This window comes from Macaca mulatta, chromosome 2, assembly GCF_049350105.2.
Source record: "Macaca mulatta isolate MMU2019108-1 chromosome 2, T2T-MMU8v2.0, whole genome shotgun sequence".
Classification (NCBI taxonomy): domain Eukaryota; kingdom Metazoa; phylum Chordata; class Mammalia; order Primates; family Cercopithecidae; genus Macaca; species Macaca mulatta.
Genome location: NC_133407.1, coordinates 44,929,648 through 44,949,399, shown reverse-complemented (window position 1 = coordinate 44,949,399; position 19,752 = coordinate 44,929,648). Strand labels below are relative to the sequence as shown.

Genomic DNA, 19,752 nt, shown 5'->3' with positions numbered 1-19,752 from the left:
AAGCAATTCTTGTGTCTCAGCCTCCCAATTAGCTGGGACTATAGGCGCGCGCCACTACACACGGCTTTTGTATTTTTTGTAGAGACGGGGTTTCGCCATGTTGGCCAGGCTGGTCTCAAACTCCTGATCTCAAGTGATTCTCCCACCTTGGCCTCCCAAAGTGCTGGGATTACAGGCGTGAGCCACTACGCCCAGCCTACCATGATGTGTGAGATATCTGTATGATCAGCTGTCCTCATTGAAGAGTCAGCTAAACTGAAATTGTAAATAAGATCTTGCCTTATTCTCAGAGGAGTAATATAACAAAGTAATTAATAATAGAGTCCCTGTAGCCAGAGGGTTTAGGTTCAAATCTTGACTCTTGCCATTCACTAGCTGCGTGACATTGGGTAGTTACTCAAGCCCTCTATGCCTCCATTTCCTTCGATGCAAAGTGGATAACAACAGGACTTAACTCATAAGGTTTTTGTGAAGATGAATTAAGATAATGTGTGTAAAATGCTTACTTTTGTGTTGGCAGATAGAGTAAGTATAAACTAAGTGGTACTATTACTTTGATTAGAACTTGAATAATAATTGCAACAAGTACTGCTAACAAGTATTCATTAAGTATATGATTTCATTTTTGATGACAGTTGCCACAGATCTGATGTTGTGCCTACTTGTTCACTCCAACCCCTGCCCCCTACAAAGATATGATTTGTCTTTATTCATATTGTTAAAATGGGTTGAGTTTCTCTAGGGAAAATGGTTATCTCAGAATAGGGACCTGGAAAGTGAATGATACTTTATACTCTACCTGTGTTCATATTATTTTGTAACCAATGTTTTAAAGATAGAGAAGCAGAGGCGGATAGAACGGATAAAGCAGAAGCGGGCCCAGTTGCAAGAACTTCTTCTACAGGTAAAGATGCCACGATGTTTTCATTACCTTCCCTATTTCTCCACTTCCTGCCTTTTGGAGTCAGTGTGTTTTCTAATTGTGGTGCCTCTGAGTAGTGTGTGGTGAGCCCACGGCAGAGCAGCCTCTCTTACCTCCTAGCTTGTTGCCATCCACGTGCTTTGCCTTAAGATGGTCCCATCTGTTGCCATCATCTCAGCTCCACAGCAGCTTCCCTGCCCTGTGTATGACTTACACCAGGCAGCAGTTCACCGTTGACACTCAGGCCTCTCCAAACATAAACTGTCAGGTGTCTTTTTGTGTTTGTTAGTTTTAACCCGAATTTGGAATATCCACTAGTGAAGCTAGTTAAATTTTATGTGCTTCAAGTACAGTAATCAAATCTGCCTGTAATACTTATCAGTAAATGACAGAATGGCATGACATAATTCAGTAAGATTTTTGTTGTTGTTGTTTTTTGAGACTGAGTCTCGCTCTTTCACCAGGCTGGAATGCAGTGGTGCGATCTTGGCTCACTGTAACCTCTGCCTCCTGGGTTGAAGCCATTCTCTGCCTCAGCCTCCCAAGTAGCTGGGATTACAGGTGCCCACCACCACGCCTGGCAAATTTTTTCGTATTTTTAGTAGAGATGGGGTTTCACCATCTTGGCCAGGCTAGTCTTGAATTCTTGGCCTTGTGATCCACCCGCCTCAGCCTCCCAAAGTGATGGGATTACAGACATGAGCCACCGCACCGGGTCTAATTCAGTAAGATTTATAGAAATACCAAAACTTAGGCTGGTGATATAGATATATATATAGATAGATATAAATATATATATTATATATACATCATATATAATAATATATATGATGTATATATATTTATATACATCATATATATTCTATATAATTAATAATGTTTTGTTTGAAGATAATATTGTGCAGCTTTAAAAAAAAAAAGCTGAAACGGACAGTTTATTCCTATGCTCCTGCCTGTAGAATTCTACCAAACCCTCCTCCTTGAACTCCCGTGCTGCCATCTTCTTCCCCCTGGCTGCCTCTCTGTTGTCCCTATCCCTGCATAGTTATCTGCAGTATCCCCTAGCAGCTCGTGCCCCAAACCCTGTGCTGGGGCCTTCCTGGAATTTCCTCAAAACCATGGAACATTTTGGAGCTTAATTTTTTGGCATGTTATTTTTAAAAACCTGTTTATCAGCATGCCTATAGTTATCTGCCTATCAGAAAGAATGGTGCTGGGCAAGATCACCCTCATGTGTGTAGGACTTTCCCATCTCTAGATGCCTGATGCAAAGAATGAAACTGAATATTTTTTCCCTGTTTACCTCTGTACCATGAACATTGTTCTTTTATTTTTTAAAGTCCTGAACTTCTTTTCCTCTACTGTCTCTCAAACGAAATATTTATAGAAGATTTCCACCCAGGGGCAACCTGGCTGTCAACATTTATAGAAACAGGTCTCTCTAAACATTAAAGTGAAACCCAAAGTATAACTTAAAACAACTTGTGGTCTTCTGGTAAACATAAAACTTATTTCCAAAGGCCGGGCACGGTGGCTCACGCATGTAATCCCAGCATTTTGGAAGGTGGAGGCGGGCAGATCACTTGAGTTCAGGAGTTCGAGACCAGCCTGACCAACATGGAGAAACCCTGTCTCTACTAAAAATACAAAAAATTAGCCAGGCATGGTGGCACATGCCTGTAATCCCAGCTACTTGGGAGAGCCTGAGGCAGGATGATCTCTTGAACTCGGGAGGCAGAGGTTGTAGTGAGCCGAGATCGCCCCACTGCACTCCAGCCTGGGCAACAAGAGCGAAACTTCATCTCAAAAAAAAAAAAAGTATTTCCTCCTAGCATTTCAGTTTTTTTCCTTTCATCAAATAAATGAAGTTGTCATAGAAAGTAAATTAAGCAGCCGGGCGCGGTGGTTTATGCCTGTCGTCCCAGCACGTTGGGAGGCCGAGGCGGGCAGATCACAAGGTCAGGAGTCCGAGACCAGCCTGACCAACATGGTGAAACCCCATCTCTACTAAAAATACAAAAAGCCAGGTGTGGCAATGCACACCTGTAATCTTAGGTACTCAGGAGGCTGAGGCAAGAGAATCACTTGAACCCGGGAGGCGGAGGTTGCAGTTAGCCGAGATTGCACCACTGCACCCCAGCCTGGGCAAAAGAGCAAGACTGTCTTTTAAAAAAAAAAAAAAAAAAGTAAATCCATTTGTTGTGGCTAAGCTCACTTGATTTTTTTTTTAATAAGCTAATGTCATAACTCACTCATGTCACATGACACAGGTAACTATTACCTACTTGCTACCACCTCTCTTTTATTTTTGGTAATGCAGTAGAAGAATGGTGTGAGTAAAGCAAACCTGTAGATAAACCCAATATCCTACTTTTATCTCTATAATTGCCCCTTCCAGCCCTTAAACCTTTTCCATAACAAACGCACAGGAAAATGAATGAACACACTTAAAGGTGTTCAGCCTCTGAAATAGATGTTAATGAGTTTGAAAAAGAAAAAAAGGCCAAAGGAAATCATTCAAAGGGCAACAAATAAGTCCGTTCAAAATAAGTGGGAAATTATTTTTCCTTTTTCTATCCAAAATAACGTTATGTGGTATATGAAATTTATGACAATGTTAATAAAAACAACATTATGACCAGGTGCAGTGGCTCATGCCTGTAATCCTAGCACTTTGGGAGGCCAAGGCAGGCAGATCACAAGGTCAGGAGTTCGAGACCAGCCTGGCCAATATGGTAAAACCCCACCTCTACTAAAAATACGAAAATTAGCTGGGCATGGTGGCGGGTACCTGTAGTCCCAGCTACTTGGGAGGCTGAAGCAGGAGAATCATTTGAACCTGGGAGGCAGAGGTTGCAGTGAGCCAAGATCGCACCACTGTACTCCAGCCTGGGCGACAGAGCAAAACTCCATCTCAAAAAAATAATAATAATAATAAACATTATGTTTTTACTGCTCTCCTCACTTGAAAAACCACTGATACTATTAAATGTGCACAGCATTAAACAGTGAATCACAAATACATAAGGGTCATTAGTTATCACTGCTTATATTCCCCCATATACCGAGGTCCTCTTGTGGCACTAGGGACACCAGGCTAGGCAAAGTGTAGGAACACCTCTTGAGATGTGCATTCTAGTAAAAGGGAAGAGAAGTTATGCAGGAGTATGTAAGCATTTAATTCTTTTTCTCAGTTCCACAGCTTAATCATAACTTTTCCTCATTATTAAATGAATTAAGCAATAAATTAGTTCTTTAGCAACAGAAAATAATGAAGCATAACCTCAATAATGTTTGGTAATGATACTGACAGTGCTAGTTATTGATAGTGATTTTTGGACACACTTAGGTCTACAATAAATTGTTGTTCATTATTTTTGGTGCATTTCAAAGAGTAGATGCTCCCTTTTTGGGGAGATAGCACTCAGCCATTTTAAGATAATAGTAATCTTTTTCTTTTCTTTTCTTTTCCTTTCTTTTCTTTTCTCTTTTCTTTCCTTTCCCCTTCCCCTTCCCCTTCCCCTTCCCCTTCCCCTTCCCTTCTTTCCTTTTTTTCTTTTTTCTTTTCTTTTTCTTCTTGAGAAAGGGCCTCTGTTGCCCAGGCTGGAGTGTAGTGGCACAGTCATAGCTTACTGCATCCTCGAACTCCTAGGCTCAAGAGAACTTCCCACTTTGGCCTCCCAAAGTGCTGAGATTACAGGTGTGAGGTACCATGCCTAGCCAATAATAGTAATCTTACTGAAACTTTAGTTAAGGCCCAGAACCTGAAATAAACAATACTGATCATAAGATTGCTAAAATGTAAAAAATAAATTTATCACTACAGGGTGACAAGATATAACAAGCTAATGAAGGGGAATGAATGGCTCTGACTTGAGGAACTTTTAAAACATTATTTCTTGACCAGATGAAAAACTTGAACCGCATATAGTCTAGCTATGAAATTCTGTCATACATTTGCCTTATTTAAAAAAGTTATAATGATAACTTATTTGTTTGTGTGTTTGTTTGTTGGTTGGTTTTTCTGAGACAGAGTTTTGCTCTTGTTGCCCAGGCTGGAGTACAATGGTGCGATCTCAGCTCACTGCGGCTTCCGTCTAAAAGGGAGATCACTTTCTTTGGCTTTTGAGTAATGGTTATTAACTAAAAGTAGCAGCAAGATCCAGTAAAAAGATTTAGGCCTTGATGTATCTTATAATTAGCACTGAGCCTCAGTTACCTCATCTAGAAGTGTCAGGTTGGGGAAGGCTGGGGCTGGATTCCAGACTGTGCCCAGAGGATGCTGAGAAGTTCTGTGGAGGTGCCTTAGAAACCATGTGGCTGTGCTTGAGGGCTGAGGTGGCAGAGTTTAGGACCTGGCCTCACTGCAGCCAGCCTGAACAGTGCCACTTCCATCTGTTTTACATGAGTTTTTTTGTTTTGCTTTGTTTTTTTGAGACAGGGTCTCATTCTGTCAGCCAGGCTGGAATGCAGTGCTATGATCTCTGCTCACAGCAAATTCTGCCTCCTGGGTTCAAACAATCCTCCCACCTCAGCCTCCTGAGTAGCTGGGACTATAGGCACATGCCACCATGCCCAGCTAGTTTTTGTATTTTTTGTAGAGATAGGGTTTTGCCATGTTGCCCAGGTTGGCCTTAAAGTCCTGGCCTCAAGCAATCCACCTGCTTTGGCCTCCCAAAGTGTTGGAATTACAGGCGTGAGCCACTGTGCCCGACCTCCAGTGATATTTTATTTGAAGAAAGGATTTTGTGACTTTAAAATGTTTGCATATCCCTGGGCTAGACATCCTAAAGGGCATATTTGACCCCAAACTCTCAGGAGTCTGTGTTAGATAAATGGTATGACCCTTCCTGTGTCGTTTGCTGAAGAGTTCCAGGTGCCTGCTGGTTCTCTACCAGATTGTGAGGTTCTGTTTCTATGGATGATGGAAAAATGTATGTATTGAGTTAGATCATTCTTTCTGAAATGTTTAATTTTTTAAATTAATTCATTAGTGCAGGTGGGCTTTCTCTTTAAACTCTCTAATTTTAAGCTGTATTTTAAAGGTATTATCTTAATTCTTTTAAATTCCAACTCACTTATGCACATTTGACCACATTCTTTTTATTGATCATTACAGCAAATCGCTTTCAAAAACCTGGTACAGAGAAATCGACAAAATGAGCAGCAAAACCAGGGCCCGCCAGCTCTGAACTCTACCATTCAGCTGCCATTCATAATCATCAATACAAGCAGAAAAACAGTCATAGATTGCAGCATCTCCAGTGACAAGTGAGTGAAGAACTAGGGATGGGTGCAGGACTGGCCTTCTGTTAACATTTTCATATCATTTGCAAACTCAAGAAGGATGCACTTTATTATCTGCACCCCTCCAAGGCTGGCTTCCTTGGGGCATATGAAACACCTCCTGAACCATGGGTGCAATCTTGCACTAGTGTGTGCTCCAACCCTCACCCTCTGTGGTCCCCTGTCTTGTGCCAGGCACTGTGCTGTCTGTATTATATGTGTGTGGCGGTGTCTGGGCCCAACCTATGACATGCTGCATGTATGTGGTAAGTCTGAGCAAATAACTGTGATAAGTTAGCCCAGCACTGTGGGTCTGGGACAAGGTAGATTCATTGGTGATTCACTGTCACAGTTTATTATGGGAAAACTGTAGGTCAACATGTGGCATTAAACCAATTATTTCTTTGTTTTGCTATATCATAGTTATGCATGCTTCTGTTTATTAATGAATGTATGAATAGACATGAAAATGCTGGCACATTCTTTGCTTTCTTTAAATTGTGTTTTTACATTTTAACGAAGATCAATGATAATATTCATCATGGCAAATAAGAAGTAGCACTTTTTAAAATATAGAATTAATTTGTGATGTATTTTACCATTCATGAAAAAGTTTCTCTCAGTGGTCTTCAGGCTGTGACCAGTACCATAAAAGAGTTAAGAGTATATATAGGGTGCAGAGTGAGACGGATGCATGTACCAGTTGTGGCTCCCCCACTTCGCTGCTGCAAAGCTCTGTTTTCTCAAGAACAAATAGGAATGATACTGGGGCCCCTGTCACTTCCCAGCCTTGTTTTGAGGATTAAATAAGTTAATGTCTATGATGACTTGAGGTAAGCGTTTTTTAAATGTTAGCTGCTGTTACAAAAGGTCAGCCTATAATTTATTGTTCAAATTGGGATTTATTAATGCAAAAGAAGACTCTAATAATTGCATCGGTACCACAGGCATACCCCAGAACTGTCCCAGGGAGACCAGAACCTCCGGTCTCCTAGAGCCGTGACATTGCACTTGGGCTTCACTGTCACTTGTTTTCCCACTCTTCTTCCTGGCGCTCTTACGCCCCCTGCCGGTCTCTGTTGTGTCCAGAGATTCCGGGCCACTTCAGTAAGAAGGCACACACACAAAAGAAGAGTCGTAGGGGCGCGGTGGTTCACACCTGTAATCCCAGCACTCTGGGAGACTGAGGCTGGTGGATCACCTGAGGTCAGGAGTTCGAGACCAGCCTGGCCAACATAGTGAAACCCTGTCTCTACTAAAAATAGAAAAATGACCCAGGCTTGGTGGCGCACGCCTGTAGTCCCAGCTACTAGGGAGGCCAAGGCAGGAGAAATGCTTGAACCTGGGAGGCAGGGGTTGCAGTGAGCCAAGACTGTGCCACTACACTCCAGCCTGGATGACAGAGCAAGACTCTGTCTCAAAAAGAAAAAAAGAAAAGAAAAAGAAAGAAAAGCAGCAGGAATTTCAGAACTATTTGATAATTGAGACTATAGACACAAAAGGAAATAGTAGAGACTGTGTAGCTTATGAAGTAAACCAGACCAACATATTTAAGAGTGGATTCTTGGCCGGGTGCGGCAGCTCATGCCTGTAATCCCAGCACTTTGGGAGGCCAAGGCGGGTGGATCACCTGAGGTCAAGAGTTCGAGACCAGCCTGGCCAACATGGTGAAACCCTGTCTCTACTAAAAGTACAAAAATTAGCATGGTGGCTCACACCTGTAATCCCAGCTACTCGGGAGGCTGAGGTGGGAGAATCGCTTGAACCCAGGAGGCAGAGGTTGCAGTGAGCCAAGATTGCGCCACTGCACTCCAGCCTGGGCAACAAGAGCAAAACTCCGTCTCAAAAAGAAAAAAAAAAAAAAAAGAGTGGATTCTCACTGTTCTTGCTATTGCCCAGGCTGGAGTGCAGTGGCTGTGTACAGGCATGATCATAGCTCACTGCAGCCTCAAACTCCTGGGCTCAAGCGGTCCCCCTGCCTCAACCTTCCTTGTAGCTGGGACTGCAGGTGCACACCTCCTTGGCCATCTAAAGCTGATCCATTTTTTAATCTTCTTAAGTTTCTTTTTTTTTTTTGAGATGGAGTCTTGCTCTGTCTCCCAGGCTGGAGTGCAGTGGTGCAATCTTGGCTCATTGCAGGCTCCACCCTCTGGGTTTACGCCATTCTCCTGCCTCAGCCTCCCGAGTAGCTGGGACTAGAGGGGCTCGCCACCATGCCCGGCTAATTTTTTGTATTTTTAGTAGAGACAGGGTTTCACTGTGTTAGCCAGGATGGTCTCGATCTCCTGACCTCGTGATCTGCCTGCCTCAGTCTCCCAAAGTGCTGGGATTACAGGCATGAACCACCATGCCCAGCCTCTTCTTAAGTTTCTTAACCCCTCTGAGATTGTGTTCCTTTCTCCACAAAAATAAGAATTACAGAATTTACCTTGCCAGTTTCAAAAAGTTATGGATAAATTAATATAGAACCCAGCCCAGTGGTCAGTAAGTGGTAGATATCTGAATTATTTTCCACACACTTGCAAATTCTTTATAAATATATGTCAGAGAGGACCATTAACAGTCTCAGAAAACTGAGAATTCAGGCCAGGCGTGGTGGCTCACGCCTGTAATCCCAGCACTTTGGGAGGCCAAGGTGGGTGGATCACAAAGTCAGGAGTTCGAGACCAGCCTGACCAACATGGTGAAACCCCATTTCTACTAAAAATACAAAAATTAGCCAGGCGTGGTGGCACGCGCCTGTAATCCCAGCTACTCAGGAGGCTAAGGTAGGAGAATCGCTTGAATCCAGGAGGCAAAGGTTGCACTGAGCCAAAATTGTGCCACTGTACTCTAGCCTGGGCGACAGAGCAAGACTCCGTCTCAAAAAAAAAAAAGAAAAGAAAAAAAGAAAACCGAGAATTCTAGAAAATGGTTAGCATCTTTTCAGATAAAAAACACAAAACTTAGCATTCTAGTTACTCTCTCTAGTTAGTCTCTTGTTTTGTATGGAGAATTATAAAACTATCTTCTTAGGTTAGTCTCTTAAGTCTAAAAAGAATGACAGGAAAATCTGGGAATCATTGGCCTAGGGGAATTATGGACACTGTTGCCCCAGGCTGGAATCTGGTGAGGCTTCCATCTCTTGGGTGGTCCCTGACTCATGCCCTTTCCTTGGCCTTCCTTTGAGTGGAGGGAAGGAGACTCTGAGTAGCTTGTACAAGCTTGTTATCCAACATAGGTCCAAAAACCCTATCTTTCAGTTACTTTGGTGATGCAACCTTTCCCCATAATTAGCCGGGAGGCTTTCCACAATGAGGATTACATTTACAAAGCGATCTGCTTTTAACAGATGCCTGAAATCATCCCTGTGGCAGGTACCCACTTCAGATTTTTTTAAAAAGTTGTTATTGTACTTTAATCAAATTCATATAGATTACTTAAATTGGTATTTTGCTTCAAATTATCATTTTTGCTCCTAAGATAATCTGTTGTTCAAATTATCTTAAATAGGGTATAAAGTTTTACCCTCATATGATTTTAATAGAATTTCAGGACCAGGTGAAACCTACCATTGTCCCCGAACCTTGTCCCTGCAGCCCATGACGAAGGTGTTCCAGGCCTAGCCTAGGAGTCGGAAGGACTGTGTCTTCCTTCTTTGGCCTCTTGATTGAAGTGTGTTGGGCTGCTGGGAAGCTGCGCATCCAGTTTGGGTGCTTTTCAAGCATATTTGGAAATGTGCTTGTATTACATGTGACACTTTTTCTTAAAACATTTTACTTCTTAGTGTCTCAGGACAGGATTTGGGGTTGTTTTCATTTATTGAAAGTCTTTTATTTATTGCTTATCTAAAGTAGGCCATAGCTAACAGTTGACTCATGAAAATGAAGTAAGCATTCAAAATGTTTTTTTCCTCAAAGCTAACAGCTCAACTCAGAATAGGGATATTGTAATATTAAAGTAGAGAGGCTTTTCTTTTGTGGCAAAGCTATAGGCAACTTTGAAATGTACTGGATTTAGAACAAAATTTCTATCCTCTGTTTGCAACAGCGTTAGGGCTAAAGTTTGTGGATTTCTATCATCTGTCAGAGGAATGTTGTTTTAATTGGGAAAGTGTTTTATTTGAGATGTCATTCCCCTGACAGAGCAGAATGACTCATGGCTCTCTAAATGGTAGCCATTTCTAGCACTATAGCTGGATTTAGGCCCCCATTATGTTACTTAAAGTACAGAATACAAAACTATTCAGACCTCTCCAGCACCACCAAAAACCCTTTACTTTGTTTCCTGATGCAGGTTTGAGTATCTTTTCAATTTTGACAACACCTTTGAGATCCATGATGACATAGAAGTACTAAAACGGATGGGAATGTCATTTGGCCTGGAGTCAGGCAAATGCTCTCTGGAGGATCTAAAACTTGCGAAATCCCTGGTGCCAAAGGCTTTAGAAGGTTATATCACAGGTATGTTAACTGATGCTTTCATGTGTTGTACCTGACTAAATGTTGAATCCAAACTTGTTAAAACCTTTCTTATAGAAAATTGCAAAATTTTAGAACATCTGCGCTTGTGTCAACAGACTGAAACCTTTAACACTTTAGGACCATTTTTTCAAAAATTAGATTATATAATAGTATATAATGTTATGAAACAATCTATTTAAGCTAGGTACTGGGAATTACTAGATCTCTCTGAAGAGTCAAATGTAGTGCTGAGTGAGCCAATTTAGATGTAATAGTATATAATGTAGATGTAATTCATACATTCTTACTCCTGGGTAAAATTCCATTATATGAATATATCACAGCTTTTCTGTTTATTTTTCTGAAAATAAACCTTTAGTTTGTTTCCGATTCCTTGATGTTCAAATACAGTGCAGCTTTGAACATTCCTATACATGTATCCTAGTGACCACATGCAAACGTACAGATTGAACTTGTTAGGTCAGAGTTGGGTACATCTTCAGCTTTACTAGATGATACCAAAAATTTTCAATTTGATTTTACCAAATTACACTTTCCCCAGCAGAGTAGAAGTGTTCTATTTTCCCAATCAGGTGGGTCTGAAATTATATCATTGTAACTTTTCTAAATTGAGATTGAATTCGCATGCCATAAAATACACCATTTAAAAATGTCAGTTCAGTGGTGTTTTGGTATACCCACAAGGTTGCTAATCATCACCACTATCTAATTCCAGAATATTTTAATTTAAAAACCCAAAAAGAAACCCAAACCATTAACAGTCTTTCTCTATTCCCCCATTCTCCCTCAGCCCCTGGCAACCACTAATCTACTTTGTGTCACTATGAATTTGCCTATTCTAGACAGAGGCTTTGTGTGAACGGAACCCTACAGCATGGGGTATTTTGTGGATGGCTTCTTTCACGTAGTGTAATGTTTCGGGTTCGTTCATGTTGTAGCACCATCAGTACTTCATTCCTCTTTATTGCCAAATACTATTCCATTGTATGAATGGACCACGTTTTGTTTATCCATTCATCAGTTGGTAGACATTTGGACTGTTTCCACTTTTTGGCTATTTCGAATGATGCTGCTGTTAACGTTTTTATAAAAGTTTATATGTAAACATATGTTTTTAGCTCTAAAAACATACACCTAAGAGTGAAATGGCTGGGTCATATGGTAACTCTGTGTTTAACATTTTAAGGAAATACCAAACTGTTTTCCAAAGCTCCTGTACCACCATTTACAGTCCAACCAGCAATGGATGAGGGTTCCAATTTCTCCACATCCTTATTTACTTGTTTAGAGATGGAATCTCACTCTGTCGCCCAAGCTGGAGTGCAGTGGCGCCGTTTGGCTCACTGCAACCTCCACCTCCCAGGTTCAGGTGATTCTCCTGCCTCAGCCTCCTGAGTACCTGGGATTACAGGTACCTTGCCACCACGCCTGGTTAGTTTTGGTATTTTTAGCAGAGACAGGGTTTCACCATGTTGGCCAGGCTGATCTGGAACTCCTGGCCTGAATTCACCTGACTCAGCCTCCCAAAGTGTTGAGATTGTACATGTGAGCCACCGTGCCTGGCCTCCACATCCTTTTCTACACTTGTCATTATATATCTTTTGAATTATAGCCATCCTCACAGAAGTGAAGTGGTATTGCTGTGAATTGCTGTGATTTTTGTCGGGGGCAAGGAAGGGTAGTGGTGGAGGGGAGAGAGTCTTGCTCTCCAGGCTGGAGTGCCGTGGCACAATCTCCGCTCACTGCAACCTCAAACTCCAAGGCTCAAACGATCCACCCACCTCAGCTTCCTGAGTAGCTGGGACCACAGATGTGTGCCACCATGCCTGGTTAAATCTTTTTTTTTTTTTTTTTTTTTTTGGTATGTTTGATAGAGATGGGGCTTTGCCATGTTGTCTAGGCTGGTCTCAAACTTCTGAGCTCAAGCGATCCACCTGCCTTGGCTCCCACTGTAATTTTGATTTGCATTTCCCTAATGACTTATGATGTTGAGCGTCTTTTCATGTGTTTATTGACTATTTGTATATGAACAGAAATATGTCTGTTCACATCCTTTGCCCATTTGGGTTTTTTTTTTTTTTTTTTTTTTTTTTGAGACAGAGTCTTGCTCTGTTACCCAGGCTGGAGTGCAATGGCGCAGTCTCGGCTTACTGCAACCTCCACCTCCCGGGTTCAGGCGATTCTCCTGTCTCAGCCTCCCAAGTAGCTGGAATTACAGGCGCCTGCCACCACGCCTGGCTAATTTTTGTATTTTTAGTAGAGATGGGATTTCATCGTGTTGGCCAGGCTGGTCTCAAACTCCTGACCTCAGGTGATCCACCCATCTCAGCCTCCCACAGTGCATCCTTTACCCATTTTTAAATAAAGTTACTTGTCTTTTTATTGAGTTGTAAAATTATACTGAGTATACTTGAAAATAGAAGCACTATGTTTTACATGTCTTATAATTAAGATTTTTTTTACTAATTTAGAAATCTTCCTGATTTTCCTAATTCCTGAAAATATTACATATTTCGCAGATATAATTTGACTATATAGGTTAGGTGCGGTGGCTCACACCTGTAATCCCAACACTTTGGGAGGCCAAGGCAGGCATATCACTTGAGGTCAGGAGTGCGAGACCAGACTGGCCAACATGGCGAAAGCCCGTCTCTACTAAAAATGCAAAAATTAGCCAGGCATGGTGACACATGCCTGTAATTCTAGCTCTTTGAGAGGCTGGGGCAGGGAAATCACTTGAACCTGGGAGGCGGAGATTGCAGTGAACAGAGATCGCACCACTGCATTCCAGCCTGGGCAACAGAGTGAGACTCTGTGTTTTGGAAAAAAAAAAAAAAAAATTGAATACGTAAGCAGTGATTTTGCCTTTGCTTTCTTTTGTTTCTTTCATTTGTAAGTATAACCATCTAGAATTTCACATCGCTTTTTAAAGGCATTTTAATGCTAGTTCTAAGATACATTAAATCCCATGTAAGCAAAAAGGTAGGTTTAATTTTGTTTTACTCTATGATTTGGCCCTTTGCTCACAACAGAAGAGTTTCTTGGCTGAGATCCGTTTTCTGTTTTAGTTCTTCGGTTGGCACCATTCATCCCCTGCAAGGGCCCCCCGCCTCTCCTTGCCCCTCGGCCCACCTGTTCTGTCTCCCCACCCAGCTCTCTCCCCACGCTCTCCAGCCTGGGTCCTGCTGTGTCATTGGAAGGCCAGCAGAATCTGAATAAAGGGCTTACTCAATAAATCACCAGAACTTTATTTTAGCTTACTCCCAGTGAAAAGGCTCAGGGCGATTAGGCAGGCTCTGTGGTTTTGATCTCTTCGTGACCTCATTTGCAGACTGGGATACAGACTTTCTGGTTAGTTCAAAGGAAGAAACATGTGCCTCTCGTGTGTAAAGGGGCAGAATGGCCTGGGTGGGAGTGTGAGAACCATTGTGTGGATCCTGTGATAATAGGAAAGAAATGTAGGCTTTTCCAATCCATTGTAAAAAGAGAATGTAATGTGTTATGCTCACAAACAAGTAAATAGTTGTGTTCTGACAGAAGGTTTCTATAGTTCTATATACTAATTAATATTCAGCACAGGATTCTGGCATTAATGTTATTTTCTTGTACAGACTTGTTGTTATTTAATGTATTTAAAGTCTGCTATTCTTCTTAGGCTTGAAGTCTTTTTTTTCCACAGCTGTCTCAAAGAAAAAGGTTCATAAGACGGTTTTAAAATTAGCATAGTCATTTAGTTTACTTTTTTCCTATATGGGAATGGCCTCTTGTTTGGATACCAGAGTTTCCAATCTAAATCATATAGTTTCATTTTTTTGTACAGTAATTGCAAAAAGATTTTGACTAAATTAAATCATAGCTCATTTTGGCAGATTACATTTTCTGAGTATGTGTTTGGGCTTATATAATTTCTTTTTAGGAATTACTTTTAATGTATCTACCACTTATTTTGTAAAGTGGCAGCTGGCAAAACTATACTCATTCATTCAGTAACTTTTTTGGGTTTTTTTGTTTGTTTGTTTTTCTTTTGAGATAGAGTCTTGCTCTGTCACCCAGGCTAGAGTGCAGTGGCACGATCTAGGCTCACTGCAACCTCCACCTCCTGGGTTCAAGTGATTCTTCTGCCCCAGCCTCTCGTAGCTGGGATTACAGGCGTGTATCACCATGCCTGACTAATTTTTGTATTTTTAATAGAGATGGGGCTTTGCTATGTTTGCCAGGCTGGTCTTGAACTCCTGAGCTCAAGCAATCTGCCCACCTTGGCCTCCCAAAGTGCTGGGATTACAGGCATGAGCCACCGCGCCTGGCCACATTTAGATCTTACATGTTCCAGTTACTGCCTTCTTTGAGCTGACACTGTAGATGGGAAGATTAGAAGTATTAAACCAGTAAAATTACAATAAGAATTGATCAGTGTTGTCATAGGAGAAATGTGGTATATGTATAGAAAAGAAGATGGCAAGGAGATATAAAAAAAATTTTTTTTTTTTTTTTTTTGAGATGGAGTTTCACTCTGGTTGCCCAGGCTGGAGTGCAATGGTGCAATCTCAGCTCACTGCAACCTCCGCCTCCTGGGTTCAAGCGAATCTCCTGCCTCAGCCTCCCGAGTAGCTAGGATTACAGGCATGCGCCACAACGCCCAGCTCATTCTGTATTTTTAGTGGAGGTGGGTTCTCCGCGTTGGACAGGCTGGTCTTGAACTCCCAACCTCAGGTGATCCGCCCGCCTTGGCCTCCCAAAATGCTGGGATTACAGGCATGAGCCACTGTGCCCAGCCCAAAATATTTTCTGTATACTAAAACAGTAATGTCTGTCTCCACCTCATTAAAAACATGACTGCATGTGAGTTTTTAAAAATAAGAGCTAGTTTGAATTAGAAAGCAAAGGATACCAGGAAAAATCTTGTCAGGAAAAAGAATAGGTATTTGATGAGTAGCAGCATTGAGTTCACCAGCAGCAGGCACCTGAAAAGACACTGCGGCAGGGGTTTTGGCCAAAACAGATCTGTCTGCCCTCTATGTAGGGTGGCCTTCTTACCTCATGTATTTCTGATTTGATTTTCTCTTTTCCCACTTCTGGCTTTGGCTGTCAACACCACAGTCCAGGTCTTTTGTGGTGAGGGCAGCCCAGGCATTGAGGATGGTACACTGGGCTGCATCCCATGGGCTGTGCTCTGGAGGGCTTATCTAAGAAAAAGAGTAAGAAAGCGCCTGTGAGTGTTTTCATTTGAATACCTTCTCTCCATAAGCTGCCTTCCCGTATTTTTTTTTCCTGCTCTTGTGTTCTAGAGTTTCTTTTTCTTCCAAGAAGATGAAGAAACCTGGGTTCTTCTCACAGCAAGAGAATTGTCTCGCTGTCATGAAGAATAAGCTTAGTTCTTGCTCTTCTGTGCTTTCTTCAGACTGTAACAACAGCAGCCACAAAACTTGCAGGACCGACATTTTTTGTTCTCATTTTTTCCTTTAGATATCTCCACAGGACCTTCTTGGTTAAATCAGGGACTACTTCTGAACTCTACCCAATCAGTTTCAAATTTAGACCTGAACACTGGTGCCACCTTACCCCAGTCAAGGTACGTATTTTTTTCAGGGTTAGAAAGGCAAACCCCAGAGCCCTGACTGTCTGTGTAGGGGTGAGCCGGGGTCATGTTACTGCCAGCACAGGTCCTGCTGAGCAGGTTTGTGGCAGATCTCACCAATGGCACCTCCTTCCTATGTTTTTATTCCTATATTTTACAAAACTGTTTATACCACATTAATGAGCCTGTGTGTTTTTAATTGTTTGCTAGTGTAAACCAAGGGTTATGCTTGGATGCAGAAGTGGCCTTAGCAACTGGGCAGTTCCTGGCCCCAAACAGTCACCAGTCCAGCAGTGCAGCCTCTCACTGCTCCGAGTCCCGAGGCGAGACCCCCTGTTCGTTCAATGATGAAGATGAGGAAGATGATGAGGAGGATTCCTCCTCCCCAGAATAAAGACAAGAGAAAGCCTACGTTTCAATATGTGATGCTCATGTGTGTTTGTAGTGTGAGCTCTTGTTTTTGAAATGATTGCTTCAGTCTTTGCCTTTGTTTGCACTGTGTGTTCAGTGAAAACTAGAGAAACACAATAAGCAAATCACATGAAGGCTGAGATGATTGAGATGAAAGTTAACATAGTGTGAATGAAAGTCTGGCCAACAGAGCAGTAGATGATATAACAAACAAAGCATGCTTTCTGAGGAGCTAGTGGGGATAATTCCTGAAGAGTTGGCAGTGTGAGTGTGCTCATTTATCTTCTGTGAGGTGGGATTTTTGTGTTCCTCACACCCATGTAATTATTCTTAGAATTGAGATTGCTACACAGAGCAGTCCTTGACGATCATGTTTCTGACGTTTCTCTTCCCTGCCTGGACTGCCTTTGACAAGGCGGAAATGAACATGAAAAGTCCCCACGAGAGGGGAGCTGTGTAGTGAGGGATACTGAGGGCAGTCCTGTGGCCGAGGGGCACAGATTGAACTGCTGAACTAGTTGGAGGTCTAGTTAAGGTGCTTTATGCATCAGCTGCCTTAGACAGCTTCTAGAAAGGAGCAAGCGCTACTTCTTAAGTACTTGAGTGACATTTAGATAATTTATAGTAAAACTGAAATTATTATTAGCCAATGCATTGATGCATAGAATTTACTAGGGCTACTTCTGGAAGCCAAAATAGAATAGCATTTCCATGTGCATTAAATACTTTGCCAGCACTGCCTTTTGCCAGCATCCTAAATCTGGAGTTTTATAAAGAGGGAAAATGTATCTTTAGGTTAATCAAAGCTATGCATTTCATATAGCTTTTTCATTTAAAACAAGACAAATTCCTATGACCAAATTGCTTGCCTACAGTTCCCTGCAGCAATTGTATGCTCTCACCCAGTGTGCAATTTGTGAAGATGAACCAAATGTCATTACTTTTGTCTTAAAGAAAAGTCTATTTCAAGAATATGAACAGCAATGTTTCCTTCTACATGTCACCTTTTTTCACATTTTCATTAGTCAGAATGACCTTATTGAACCTACTCCTGGGGTCAGTTGCATTTCAAACTAATCCAATATTTAGTGTTTCACAGAAACACTGGAAAACTGAACACTCCTACTGCCTGGATATATGGTAGTGCAGTTATGTTGTTTATGGCTCAAGATGTCATTAGAAATACTGCAGTGGTGTATTCACAACTGCTTCTTCTCTGAAAGAGTGTAGGGACATCTGCCACCATGGCCAGACCCTGAATTTCACATTAAGGCCTTGGAAAGGAGCAAATAATAATGGGAAAATTAACTCCAAAACTTTGACCTGAATCATGTGGATTTATCCCAAGATGATGCTAGATGCACCAAGCATGGCCCAAATTGGTTCTTTTTTAAATCCCTTGGGGGAAGTGCAGGCTTCTTCCTGTGGTGCCTCTTTCTAGCCCCACCACCATGTTGACAGTGAGCCTGGTGAGGAGGAGAAAGCTTTGGCTAGCTAAACATGTTTAATAAGGCCATAAAAACTGAGAAAGAAAAACATTCAACTTTAGCTGGAGCTCCTTTGATACAAAAGCCTCATTCTGTCAGAAATAAGCCATAGTACAGACTCAGAGATAGAGGCAGTTTCTAGAGAACTTGGTCTTATCGTGGGTTCTGGAGCATACCTCTCAGACTAGTCAGGAACACCGGGGAGGTGACAGCAGGTCCCCAGGGACCTGCAGGGGACATTTCAACTGCATGGATCGGGATTTCCCTCCAAACCAACTATCCTTTAAGGGGCAGCCTCCTCTTTTACTAACTTCACCCTTTCTCATCTCTGGGACCCAGCAGGGACCTGGAGAGGCCAACGGCCACAGCTACCTTTGTAGTCTTCAAAATATTGAACTGCAGGTCCCAAGATGCATTTCAGAATTTAAGACAGGTACACTAATGATAATCATTCCTTCACCAAATAGCAACATTCTTGCCAGAGTTCTTGGGAACCTGTTTTCTTCTCTACTCTCCATCTCTGCTACTCTCATGCTTTAAATTGATAAAATATGGGCTTAAAAAAAGCCGCCAAAGACTCTTATCCTTATTGGTGCCCCACCATTAGCCACCCCAGCCATAGGTGTGTGCTGTTGGTGGGAACAGTCTCTTCCTCAGCGTTGTGTTTGGGTTACTGTTGAGGCTGCCTCACAGAGTGACATCGTGGTCACCAGTATATGTCACTGGAGTAAAATCTTGCCTTTAGAAACTGGGTTGAGCTGTTTAGAAAGGCCAATTCTCTTCTGTATTCCCCCTCAACATTTATCTGGGTCCAAAGCTCAGCACTGAGTCACAATTTCACACAAAATTAAAGTGAAGCAGTGTTAGGAAACTGGGGACTAGGTGCAGCGCCTCTCGCCTATCATCGTAGCACTTTGGGAGGCCGAGGCAGGCACATTGCTTGAGCTCAGGAGTTCAAGACCAGCCTGGGCAACATGACAAAACCCTGCCTCTACAAAAATATAAAAATTAGCCTTGTGTGGTGGGGCATGCCTGTTGTCCCAGCTACTCAAGAGGCTGAGATGGGAGGATTGCTTGAGCCCAGGCGGTGGAGGTTGTAGAGAGCCAAGATCACACCACTGCACTCCAGCCTGGGTGACAGAGCAAGACCCTGTCTCAAAAAAAAAAAAAAAAAAAAAAAAGGTGGGGGCTGCCGGGAGGGAAGTTGTGGTTCCAATGCCCAGGCTGCTTTGTTATAGTGGCACGTGGGGTTACTTGCCATACACAGATCACTCCTCCCCGGGGTGCTGGCACACACTGATTGTGGGGAGTTCAAGAGGCCTTTTCCCCTTGAGGGTGAGTGTGGCTGTCCCCCTTTCAAGCGTGTGGCATCACTCACTGAAGAAATGCTGGCTCTATTTAGCACATGCACAGTGGCACTAGGACCTGCGTGTCTGGCCCTCACTGGGAAGGCCGGTGCCGCCTAGGCACACAGCAGCGCTTATGGGCCCCAGGTGCCTACCACACTGCCTTCCTCTTCCCCGCTGTCAGTCTGTCTCCTCCACGTGCTCGTTTCCTGTGGTGAGAGCAGTTGTGGTGTTTGTATACCTTGTGCCTTATGATCAAGGT

General features: G+C 42.5%; 1 protein-coding gene across 50 annotated transcripts in view; it reads left to right on the top strand.

The window, feature by feature from the left end:
• The window catches only part of TFDP2 (transcription factor Dp-2), a 197,046-nt gene extending 177,954 nt beyond the window's left edge, over nt 1-19,092 (top strand). For 47 of the 50 annotated variants that reach the window (XM_028843368.2, XM_015131934.3, XM_015131938.3 and 44 more), the window contains 5 exons: nt 836-904; nt 6,042-6,193; nt 10,484-10,650; nt 16,135-16,240; nt 16,457-17,629. In XM_028843368.2, the coding sequence (XP_028699201.1) occupies nt 836-904; nt 6,042-6,193; nt 10,484-10,650; nt 16,135-16,240; nt 16,457-16,640 (678 nt within the window). In that variant the 3' untranslated portion in view covers nt 16,641-17,629. 50 annotated transcript variants of the gene reach the window in all.
• The last annotated feature ends 660 nt before the right edge of the window (nt 19,093-19,752 follow it).